Here is a 13,044-nt window from a genome sequence, read left to right on the forward strand (position 1 = left end):
ACGTAGGGCACATAAGTTATGGTACATCCAAATAACTGCATCATGAGTAGTCATTAGAAAGCAGATTTTTAGGTGCTAAAATGGAGGGATCTTCAAGACATGGACACTAACGTAGGACTCTAAATTTGTGTAAAGAAAAGTAGGCATTTTTATAAACATAGATTATCTCTGGAAGTATATACAAGGAACTAGTGTCAATGGTTGCTAATTCAGACAAGAATGAGTGACTAGAATACCATGTACCTTTTGTACATTTTGAGTTGTAATCCTGATTTATTCAAAAGATTAAAGTTAACTATAGTGGAATACTACTCAGCCATCAAAAAAAAAATAAAATCTTGCCATTTGCAATGATGTGGATGGAACTGGAGGGTATTATGCTAAGTGAAATAAGTCAGTCAGAGAAAGGCAATTATCATATGATCTCACTCATATGTGGAATTTAAGAAACAAAACAGAGGATCATATGGGAAGAGAGGAAAAAAATAAAGCCAGAGAGGGAGAAAAACCATAAGAAACTCTTAATCATAGGAAACAAACTGAGGGTTGCTGGAGGGGAGGGAGGTGGAGGGATGGGGTAACTGGATGATAGATCTTAAGGAGGGCACTTGATGTAATGAGCACTCAGTATTATATAAGATTGATGAATCACTGACCTCTACCTCTGAAACTAATAATACATTATATGTCAATTAATTGAATTTAAATTTTAAAAAAGTATATTTGAAAAAAATGTTAAATACAGTAACATGCCCATTTTAAAAAATGAGCAAGTGATGTGGACAATTCATAAATATGCTCAACCAATTAAACATCAATTGCATTAGTACTTCTAGAAATGCAAAGTGAAACAATAGGATGCCATTTTTACATATAAAAGAAAAATAGGTTAGACCCAGTGCTGGCAAGGGTGCAGAGACAAACTTTAACACACTTTTGGTGAGAATATAAATTGGCAAAAAGCTTCCTAAATTATAAATATTTTTCAATTTTTCAAAAGCCTAAACTGCTCACATTCTTTGATATAGTCATTCTACTCCTAGGAAGCCATTCTAAGGAAATACTCTGAATTTCAGGCAAATACTTATGCACTGAATGTTAACCAGAGTCTTAGTTTTAGTAGTAAAGTATTTATAAAACCTAAATAACTCAAAACAGTGGTGGAGAGGTTTGTTGGGAGGAATTAATGCTGCAAGAGTTGTTAAAATAAGTTATGGTATTCTCATGTGATGATTATGTAGCTATTAGAAGGTGGAGGAGGGTCGGTAATGTATCCTCCAGACTGAGAAGGTGCTTTCATATGGAAAAACGATGCAAGCCACTCTATACCATTTACACAGTATTATTCAGTTAACTTACCGACAGGGGTAATCAGGTAGGTGGATGGATGTACAACAAAGGGCACTATGCAGCTATTTTCCACCCCAAATTCCCCCCGCTCGTTTTCGCCAGCCACGCAGTCCTTAATCTCCAGCTTTCATAGAGCGAGGGGCATGCTGGTGAGGTCACAGGGTAGTTATCTAAAGTGGTACTACCTCTGCACCCAATGGCTCTCTACTAGTTATCTACAGTAGCCAGAGGGGAGAACAAATGGAGGGCCAAAGACAGAGTCAGTGTTGTCTACACTCCTACATTCCATCCCCAACATCTTTATGGCCCACACAATACCTGCACAGCATACTTCACTATGACCCTAGAGCCAGATTGCAGGAGATGACTTGCATTCCTAGGTCACAGCAGCAATACAAACAGCAATGCAAGATCCCCCAGGCCCGCTAAAGGGGTCCTTTCCTCAGACCCAACAGTTGAAGCGACTGTGAATTTCAACCCAAGAGGTAGCCCATGACAGGAAGCTATTTCCTGATGCAACAGGAGGGAACATCAGCAATGCTAAGCTCAAGAGACAAATGCTTTATGGGCAATAGACATGGAAAATCTTATTTCAGCAATAACCTAGTAGCTGTTTTGGCCCCATGAGCCAATACCACCCCTGCTTTTCATCATTCCTCATTCTGGAGAGATGGGGTGACAACCACCCTATCTTCTTCTTGCTGAAAATGGGTATAGATCAGAATTTGAAGAATGAAACAGCCTTGCATCCAATTAAAGATATTCCTTAGTAGTAAGTTGAACCCCCACCCTTCATAGAGCCATTATTTTGGAACTTTCATGGGTGGTTGTAGCATCTTATTCTATATTTCACATCAGGGTCGATTAGGTCAGTTCAATTAAACAGTGAATGGGGTCATTTCAGGAGGCGGTCCTGCAGGTGGGCTTTCAAAGGCAGGTCCATAGTATGCAAGCAATCTGGTAGATAAGTAGCCAGATATACAAGGAAACCAGAAGAATTCAGAATCCAGGCTAGTTTTATAGGTAAACAATAAACATTCAAGACAATCAGAACTAGAATCTAATAGCCATAAAGATACGTTACTGAAACATTTTTTTTCCTCTCTAAAAATCACCCTCAAAGGCAGCCAAGTTAAGACTAAGTTGTTTATAAACCAAGCCCAGTTTTAACTTGGCCTATTTATGTAAGTGCAGCAAGAATAGTGACTGGCCATTTAAGTTCTTTTAAATTTGGTTTGTGGGAACTTTTTTTTTTCCCCAAGATTTTATTTATTCATTTGAGAGAGAGAGGAAGGAAGGGAAAGGGAAAGAGAATCTGAAGCAGACTTCTCACTGAGTGCAGAGCCCAACAGGGGGCTTGATCCAAAACGGCGAGAACATGACCTGAGCCAAAACCAAGAGTCAGACCTTTAAACTGAGCCACCCAGGTGTCCCTGCTAGAACTTTTCATAAGGAATTTCAGATTGTGCCTTAAACAGCCTTTTGAGGCCAAGAGCCAAGCCAAATACTTGCTATTAACTCCCCTGCAATGCTTATAGATTTGGGTTACTTCCTCTCTTCCCCAAAATCTTGTGAACTTGCCAGGAAGTGACCTTCCTTACTTATCTGGTAAGGCTCCCAGGAACCCTATATGGAAGGTACCAGGCTGATTTTTTTTTTTTTTTTCTCCAACGGTCATTCATTGGCTCCATCAAGTCAACCTTAGTTCCTTCAAGCTGTCTGGTCACATCTGAGTCTATGCAGGTCTCTCTCAAATAGGACACTCCAGTCAAGGCCTTGGTAATACAACCAGTCATTCCAACAGTGTCGTGTTACAAGGAAAACATTCTTATTGAACTTCTACAAATAAGTATAATTGATTTCCCTTCAGACAGATTGTCCTGGTTTCACTTAAGTCAGCCACCAGAGCAGCTACTGTAGCATTGGGTTGATTGATCATAGGGGCAAGGACAGATCCTAAGGTCCTGCACGATGCCCCAGGGGTCCTTTAGTCTCCCGGTATCCCACGGTCGTAACACCCAAGCTACCACCACCTCTCGGCCCTTTTGCTTAAAGTGGCTCTTCAGCTCCACTAATTTAGTTGCAGAATATTCCCTCAGTCGCCGACTAGTGGGAATTTCCTCTCAGTCATCTCTGGTACAATGTATTGTTTTTTGAATGACTACAGTATGGACAATTTGGAAAAAACAAAAACCCCTTTGAAATGGTGGAAACGAAAACTGGTAACTCAGTGAAGTGGATGAATAGTCTTGCATTTTAAAAGCTTATGGAGGGGCGCCTGGGTGGCTCAGTCGTTAAGCGTCTGCCTTCAGCTCAGGTCACAGTCCCAGGGTCCTGGGATTGAGCCCCGCATCGGGCTCCCTGCTCCGTGGGGAATCTGCTTCTCAGTCTCCCTGTGCCCCTCCCCCCACTTGTGCTCCCTCTCTCATAAATAAAAATCTAAGAAAAAAAAAAGAGATGAGGAAAGCTTGAAAACATTTTGCTATGTTAAATAAGTCAGGTGCTAAAGGCTACATAGTATATAATTCCATTATATGAAATGTTCTGAATAGGCAAACCCATAGACAGAAAGTAGATTAGCAGTTGCTCAGGATTAAGGGAGAGGGATGACAGGGGAGGGAATGGGTTGTTACTGCGTAATAGGTACTGAGTTTCTTTTTGGAGTAATGAAGCTATTCTGGAATTAGAGGTTATGGTCACACATTTTTGTGAGTCTACTAAAAACCACTGAAATGTACACTTTAAACAGGTGTGTTTTATGGTATGTAGACTATGTATCAATAGAGCTATTTTTTTAAGTGGTATATAGGAGTGTCTGCTATCTTTATCTGCCTCTGGACAGACTTGAGGGTGTGATACCTGGAGCTGCTGCAGCCATCCTGCAATCATGTGTTAGCTTAATAACTGGCTTGACAGGCTGAGCCAATCAGAAAAAAGATGAAAATAATCAGCTATCTGCTGAGGTTGTTGAGCTTCTAAAGTAATAAGTCCTGGGGCTGCACTGCTTCTGGTCTTCTTGTTATGTAAGAGAATCAATTCTTTATTGTCTCACAGGTATGACTTGCAGGTGAGATCTTGCACTGACAGAAATCTATTCTTTGTGGTCAGCCCCAGCTGCGAGTAAGACTGGAAAAAAAGGACCGAAATCAGAGTCTTAATTGAAGTTCAGAGTAAACTCGTCTTCATTCAGCAGGCATGCAGTAAGGGTGGAGAAGTCCCGAAGCTCTTGGGAGAAGCCAGAAGCTCCCACAGTTGTCCAGGACTCAGAGCTCAAAGGCAGTCCTCCCCGCAAGAAGAGGCCAGCTTGGGGGGAGCTGACTTACAGAATGGCAGAGGGGTCTACTCCAGTCACATATATTCATTAACTTAGTCCTTTGCTTATAAATGCAAAAAGAACACTAATAACATAAGAAAGTTGAGAAAAACCAATACCAACAAAGAAGATAGCCAAGATAATTAAACAGAACAACTGATTCTGGGATAAAACAAACAGATTATTAAATGAACAGAAGATACTTTTAAATTATTTTATTTTATTTTATTTATTTATTTTTTTTATTTTTATTTATTTTTTTTATTTATTTGTTAGAGAGAGAATGAGAGACAGAGAGCATGAGAGGGAGGAGGGTCAGAGGGAGAAGCAGACTCCCTGCCGAGCAGGGAGCCCGATGCGGGACTCAATCCCGGGACTCCAGGATCATGACCTGAGCCGAAGGCAGTTGCTTAACCAACTGAGCCACCCAGGCGCCCACTTTTAAATTATTTTAAAATTAATGTCCTAAGAGAGGTCTGAGAAGACATTGCATCCATTAATAGGTTGATGTTTTAAAAAAGGTATATTCCGAAATTAAGGATAATTCTTAGAAATCAAACCCATGATTGCAAAAATAAAGGCTCTTTAGGATGACTGAAAGAAAAGAAATTGGGGAATATCGCAGAACATAGGTGAAAATGAAAAAGAAATTTAAAAAAGAGAGAAGTTGAGAAGGAAAATCAATTCAGTGTCTAAAATCCACCTAAAAGAAGTTCTAAAGAGATGGAATTTCAAAATTGCAGGTAAGAAAGTAAACGAAGTAATATATGAAAATTTCTCAGAGATAAGAAAGACACGAGTCTTTAGGTTGAAAGTGTTGAACCCATTGCATGAGAAAAGACCCATCTAAACAGACTCTCATGAAATTTCAGGACATCAAGAATAAAGAGGATAAAACCTTCTACAGAAGATAACTCAGTAGCACAGGATGTTGGGGAGCAATATAGCAACATTTTCAGAGTTAAAAAAATGTTTTTGAAGCTAGCATTCCATATCCAGATGAATATTTTCAGAAAGCAAGGACTTTGAGATTTATTTATTGTTGCTCTCTCTGAAAATTTTATATGAGGATCTTCTTCAGATCCAAGAAATGTGGGGGCACTAATTCTCTTATTTTACACAAAGAGGTATCAAGATGTAGAATCTAAAATTGATGGCAGATTATTTTTAGGAATAAGGGTAACCAACAGAAGAACTGAAAACAATCATACAAAATTAAAAGACTGAGAGAAAGAGGAGAAGAAGAAAAGAAAGGTGAGGGTAGGGCCAATGAACTGAATTCCTTGTCTTTCACAGAGGGCAGAAATAGATCTTTTTTAAAGGTGTTAGATCAAGAAATACAAGTACGAACACATTATTTGCAGATACAGAGGTAACCATCAAAATAATTTTAAATGAAGGCTCTGGAGAATGGTACTGGGAGATAGAAGGGTGAGAAAGAGACTTTTACTTTTCATTTTCTGTTTCTTTGTTCAGTTTGTTTTTTTTTTTAAGAGTGGCAGGAAACATACCAAAATGTTAATAGGAGTATACAGAGTGATAACAATGATCAATGGATTTAATTGGCTTCCTATTTCTAGAGTTTCTGAACTTTCTACAATAACGATGCATTATTTTTTTTTAAGATTTTATTTATTTGTTTTACAGAGAGAGCGAGCGAGCGAGAGAGAGAGAGAGAGAGAGAGAGAGCACGAGCAGGGGGAGCGGCAGGCAGAGGCAGAGGGAGAAGCAAACTCCCCGCGGAGAAGGAAGCCTGATGGCGGGGCCCGATCCCAGGACACTGCGATCATGATCTGAGCCAAAGGCAGACACTTAACCAACTGAGCCACCCAGGTGCTCAACCATGCATTATTTTTATAATCAGAAACATGCACACACTTTTATTAAATAGGATCAGGGAAATATTATGGTTGTCCTTAAATAGTCCTTGTCTTTGATCTCTGATTTATTGGAGGGGCTTCAAGCATGCATGGAATTTACTAAACTTCTTAAGGAAACACAATCTCACTGGTATTAAAAGAGAAAGGAGAGTGGTTTGGCCATATTTAATATCTCTCCATCTCTGCAAGGTCCTCCTTTTCCCAGAGTTTTATCAATGATAGGCACTCTGGTTGAATCTTCTATCCATTGCAGAGTGTCTATTTCTACCACTTCCCTGGCATATAAGTGTCTAACTTTAGCATCAATATTTTCAGGGAATATGACCCCCAGCAGTCTATTTTATTTTCAAAAAGTCAGTATTATTAGAAAGTCCTTCAATATATTTAGCCAAAGTGGGCTTCCCTGGAATAACCTCCACCCACTTAATCTTGATCCTGCTCTCTGAAACTTTTCAGAACACGCCCTGTAATCCTCTATGTTATATTCTGCAATCACTTAAAGATGATTTCCACATTTCGCTGGCTCAACACCAAGTCTATTTTTGCTGCACATCTTTCTTGCTCTGACCTCAGCACTTCCACAACCTCCAGAACCAAATTCCTCTTTCATTTCCCTGGGATTAAGCTCATTCATTCATTTATTTTGTAATTCAATTCATTCAATTACCTACTGTGCATCAGGTCCTTTCAGTAAGAATGTACCTTTAACCAAACAAACTTGTAGAATCTCTCACCTTGGTCAAGCAAACTGACTTAGTTCAGACAAGTATAGACAGTTCAGGAAAGTCAGAGAGAAACAGCCCAAAAGCAGGTAGAAGAGGAAATGGAGAAATAAAATCAAGTTGAGGAATGAGCCAAGAAGTTTCTCATAGAAGAAGTAAAGTTTTATTGTGTGAGGAGTTATACTTCAGTCTGTTTTAGAGAAGAGACCAATTATTTTGAAATTTTTAAGAGGTAGCTAATTTGTGCTTGTTACTCTCAGGGTAGAGAACAAAAAAGTAAAGTATAAATTACGAATGGAGCTCCTGAGACTATGAGCAAGGATGAGTGGATTATTAGCTACAGGAAAAAAAAAAAAAAACAATACATTGATTTTCTTTTTCTCTATAGAGATTTGTATTTATAAAGGTTAGACAAAATGGGTTATATCCATATAATAGAATATAATTCAGCCATAAAATGGGAATGAAGTACCGACACATGCTACAATATGGATGTACCTTGAAAATCTTATGCTAAATGAAAGAAGCCAACCATAAAAGACCATATATTATTATAAGATTCCATTTATATGAAATGTCTGAAATAGGGAAACCATAGAGATAGCAAGTAGGTTAGTGGTTACTTAGGACTAAGGAGGATGGGGAGATAGGAGGTTTCTTTCTGTTCTAAAATTGATTATGGTGATGGTTGTACATATGGTGATGGATGCTAAAAAAACAATTGTATTTAAATGGGTGAATTGAGTCTCCAAAGGCAAGGGAAACTAAAGCAAAAATGAACTATTGGACTTCATCAAGATAAAAAGCTTTTGCACAGCAAAGGAAACAGTCAACAAAACCAAAAGATAACCTAAAGAATGGGAGAAGATATTTGCAAATGTCTCATCAGATAAAGAGCTAGTGTCCGAAATCTGTAAAGAACTCAACAAACTCAACTCCCAAAGAACAAAGAATCCAGTCAAGAAATGGGCAGAAGACATGAACAGACATTTCTCCAAAGAAGACATCCAAATGGCGAACAGACACATGAAAAAATGCTCAACATCACTCAGCATCAGGGAAATATAGATCAAAACCACAATGAAATTCCACCTCACACCAGTCAGAATGGCTAAAATTAACAAGTCAGGAAATGACAGATGTTGGTGGGGATGCAGAGAAAGGGGAACCCTCTTACACTGTTGGTGGGAATACAAGCTGGTGCAGTCACTCTGGAAAACAGTATGGAGGTTCCTCAAAAAGTCAAAAATAGAGCCACTTATTATACTGCTAGGTATTTACCCAAAAAATACAAATGTAGTGATCTGAAGGGGCACCTACACCCCAATGTTTATAGCAGCAATGTCCACAATGAAAGAGTCCAGATGTCCATCAACAGATGAATGGATAAAGATGTGGTATACACACACACACACACACACACACCCAATGGAATATTACTCAGCCATGAAAAAATGAAATCTTACCATTTGCAATGATGTAGATGGAACTAGAGGAAATTATGCTAAGTGAAATAAGTCAATCAGAGAAAGCCAATTATCATATGATTTCACTCATATGTGGAATTTAAGAAACAAAACAGAGGATCATAGGGGAAGGGAAGGAAAAATAAAATAGACAAGAAGAGAGAGAGAGAAAAAGCATAAGAGACTCCTAACTATAGGAAACAAACTGAGGGTTGCTGGAGGGGAGTGGGGTGGGGGGGATTAGATAACTGGGTGATAGGCATTAAGGAGGCCATGTAATGTAATGAGCATTGGGTGTTATATATAACTGATGAATCACTGAACTCTAATTCTGAAACTAATAATATACTATATGTTAATTAATTGAATTTAAATTAAATTAAATTAAAAAATAAATGGGTGAATTGTATGATATGTGAATTATATCTCAATAAAGCTGTTTTTTTAAAAGTTAAAAGTTCTTTTTTTAAAGATTTTATTTATTTGACAGAGAGAGAGCAAGAACAGGAACACAAGTAGGGTGAGTGGGAGAGGGAGAAGCAGGTTTCCCACTGAGCAGGGAGCCCGATGTAGGGCTTGATCCCAGGACCCTGGGATCATGACCTGAGCCGAAGGCAGACGCTTAATGACTGAGCCACCCAGGGGCCCCTAAAAGTTAAAAGTTCTTATAGTTAATAATTATAAGTAGGATAGGATACTGATTTATTCATTACCCAGCCTTTTCCTGGAAGTCTCTAACTCATTCCCAAGGGTATTAAAGCATATTGTTCAATATTCAGAATCTAACACATTCTTGACTCAACCTCTACTTCTAGAGACATTTAATATTAGCGTTTAACAAATTCATACTGAGTGTTAAGCCCTGTGCTTGGCACTTGGATCAACAAAGAAGACAATGACCCTGCACCTACTCTTAGGGATTTCATTCTTTCCTATCCAGAGTCCAACAAAACTCACCACCAGCCCCTGCCTTGGAGTGTCAATGAAAATCACATTTCATTTGGCCAAGTTCCTTCCTTCCATTTAGATTGCAGATAACCTAAGGTCATTGGTATGTGTGCTCATAGAACATCAAATCTAATTAGCATTTTTAATTAAACCCTGTTTAAAGATCAGGACAGATAGGGAAAAACAAACCACCACCACCAACAAAAAAAACTAGTGAAAAAAGCAGATGGTGTTTATGAGGTGGCTTTTCAAACTCAATTGAATGTCTTGGTTCCCACAAGACCCTTTCTGCATTAATCAGTGCACCTGGCTGACAGGCTCCTCCCCTAGTTCCTCTTGGGCTCTCTCCTGCAGCTCCTGTCCTTTCCATATTTCCTTACTCAGGCATGTCACTGTGAGCACTCACCCTACCTCACTCTATTGTGAGTGACTGTCCAGACTCATGGAAGACTTTGGGAAAATGGAAGCCTTATTTCAGACCTAAGTTAATGGGAGATGAATGATGGCTGGATTACCTGAATGGTACAGAGAAAATGGTGCATTTTATTTTCACCTCCTTGTAGGTGCCAACCGAATTACAGTCCCCTGATTTATTAAAATAGTTTCAAGACAGGTCATCCAGTATTTGCTTCTCAAATATTAAAAAGACAATAACTATTTGATTGTTTACTCATCATCGGTGTTTAAAGAGTCTGATATCAATAAGATTTAAGAGTCACTATCCTTTTACTTTTTAAAAAAATTTTTTATTGTTATGTTAATCGCCATACATTACATCATTAGTTTTTGATGTAGTGTTCCATGATTCATTGTTTGTGCATAACACCCAGTGCTCCATGCAGAACGTGCCCTCTTTAATACCCATCACCAGGCTAACCCATCCTCCCACCCCTATCCTTTTACTTTTTAAGATTTTATTCATTCATTTGAGAGAGAGAGCACGAATCAGGGGTAGAGGCAGAGGGAGAGGGAGAAGCAGACTCCCTGCTGAGCAGGGAGCCCAAGACAGGGCTGGATCCCAGGACCCCAAGATCATGATCTGAGCTGAAGGCAGACACTATCAACTGAGCCCCCCAGGCGCCCCAAGAGTCACTATCCTTATGCAAAAATTAAAGTTACCTTAACTAAGAAATATGACAAGGGGCCAGTGAGCACCTGTCTCAGGGAAGCTGATTAAAGATAGGGAAAAGACACTTTAACCACCAAAAAATCTCTCTATCCTGTACCAAGTAATTAGAAAATAGTGGAGTTCCCATACCTGCTTAGCAAGGTAGAGTTTGGTGATAGGAGATCTTTTGATCTTGGATCTATACACATGAAGAAGCTGCCAAGGGGCCAGGAACCAAAGGAAACCCAAGGGAATCCACACCAGAACAGTTTGCTCAAAACAAAGTGGCAGGTCTGCTTCTGGGCTATCCAAGAATGAAGAATTCTGGGGGACCAAAACAGAAAGATTGTTGAATATACTCATTTTTTGAAGACAGAAAACAAGCGTGAGCATATCCTCCACTTTCCCAAACAATTTTAACTCTGTTCTCTATCCATATCCAGCCTGACCCTTTACCTAGATGCATTTTCCTATTTATCTCCATTGATATAAAGTCAACATTTAATGACAGTGACTTTTCTGGTCAATCCAACCTTTAAAAACCATTCGTTCACCAGCTATTCTAAGTAAACCTCACCACTGCATTTGCGAAGTTGTGGGAAGAAGAGGAATGGACTGTTCTTCAAATAGTTCCCTAGGATACAGAAACTTGTTCTTATTTTTGTTTCTAGCACTAATTAAACTCCCTGACAGATGTTCAAACATGCAGGCAGCAGGATGCTTTAGTCATACTATGGCATTTTGCCTCCTTTGGGCCAGAGGGCTTACAGTGATTTGAACCTGAGAGGACCTTGGGCCCAGGAGCTGTAAAGGCACTAGTGGATGGAAGGCTCATCCCCAGCAAGTCTGTACTAGTCTTTACATTCTGTAATAGAAGTATCTTGTGAAGGGAGGGTGGGGAGCACCAGTTCTTATTTCTTGAGTCTTGTGAGGGTAGATTTTTCTCTCCTCATAAAATTTTTTTAGTTGTTTTTGTATAGTCGTTCACACAGACTCTTTAAAGCAAACATTGCAGTGCTCTGACCAAGATAATCTGTCAGATATTCTCAGAGAGAATTTCCAAAGGATGGCCTGGTAAGATCCTGGGGCCTATTAAGACCCACCTTCCTATGGTATACATGTCCCAGCCTTGAGGCCCTTGGGGCCCAGGTTCTTTCTAAGATGTGAAGTGTTAACCACCTGCTCTGCTATCTCATTCCCACTCTTCTTATCTCTCCATAAAGTTATCTAACTTTACAATTCAGAAAAATTACCTAAGATAGTTAGACGATTTTAACAAGCCTTCCATGTGATTCTGATGCCGTGCTAGGCATTTGCAGACCACACTTTCACAGAATCACTAAATCCTAGGTTCCTTCTCATTTTCTATTCCACTAAGCCATTTGGTACTGTTGCTCACTCTGACCTGAAATTCTCTGCTCTAATGGTTCAGAAATTGTCTCAGTGCTCATGGTGCCCATCCCTTACCTCAGTTTCCACTCCATACCACTCATTGCCAGTCCCTCTAAGAAGATATCACTATCATTTCAACATCAGCAAGATTCAACCTTGGGTCTTCTCTTCTTCCTCCCACCCCACAAACTACACAACAACAACTTTCCCTCCTAACATTGTTGAAATTGGAAGCCTTTTCCCTATTTCTCTTTAGAGAAGACAATTTTACAGCTAGCTAGTCTGAGAAAAGAATCTGGATACAATAAATATACATTAGAGAATACATACGTTACCTCTTCCACATAGAATATCCCCTGGAGATTCTATGACTTATCTTTTCTTAAGCGCCCCCCCCCAAAAAACTTTAAAAACCCCCCAAACCAAAAAACTCTGAGCTTTAGACCACCTGCACATCTAACTTTTCTGGTTCTTATTGGTAACCACCGAGGCTAATCTGTTAGTTCTGTCTGAGAAGAGTCAACAGTGAAAATAAGTATTACTTCTCACCCAAAACGTAGAGTTGCAGAACTTCTCCAACATGATTCCTGGAGCACTTGTGGAATGAAGACTCTTCTGTGACTCTCATTTATTTACTCTTTTCCTCAGAGAAGGTGGACTGCAAGTAGCAAGGCGTTATCTCCCATTCTGATGTTCTGATGTTCCTAATAAAAGCAAGTCTCCTGACCTTTCATCCTAACAGTTTACTCATTAACCTTTCTCAGATGTTTATTTACATTATCCCAGTGGATAGACAGTGACTGAGGATTGAGGAGCCCCAGGGGCAGGTAGACTCACCATTTCCCAAGTACCAGAAGCCTCTGTA

At 39.4% G+C, this 13,044-nt stretch overlaps 1 protein-coding gene across 2 annotated transcripts in view; it reads right to left on the reverse strand.

Annotated features, from left to right (window-relative positions):
* The window catches only part of ABCC2 (ATP binding cassette subfamily C member 2), a 60,811-nt gene extending 47,767 nt beyond the window's left edge, over positions 1 to 13,044 (reverse strand). The window contains exons 1-3 of one of the 2 annotated variants that reach the window (XM_081823651.1): positions 13,017 to 13,044; positions 12,729 to 12,883; positions 10,938 to 11,111 (exon numbers count right to left, since the gene is read on the reverse strand). In XM_081823651.1, coding sequence (XP_081679777.1) covers positions 10,938 to 11,111; positions 12,729 to 12,761 — 207 coding nt within the window. In that variant the 5' untranslated portion in view covers positions 12,762 to 12,883; positions 13,017 to 13,044. The other variant, XM_081823652.1, reaches the window with a different exon arrangement.

Source organism: Leptonychotes weddellii, chromosome 6, assembly GCF_054177405.1.
Source record: "Leptonychotes weddellii isolate Sample4059 chromosome 6, ASM5417740v2, whole genome shotgun sequence".
Classification (NCBI taxonomy): Eukaryota; Metazoa; Chordata; class Mammalia; order Carnivora; family Phocidae; genus Leptonychotes; species Leptonychotes weddellii.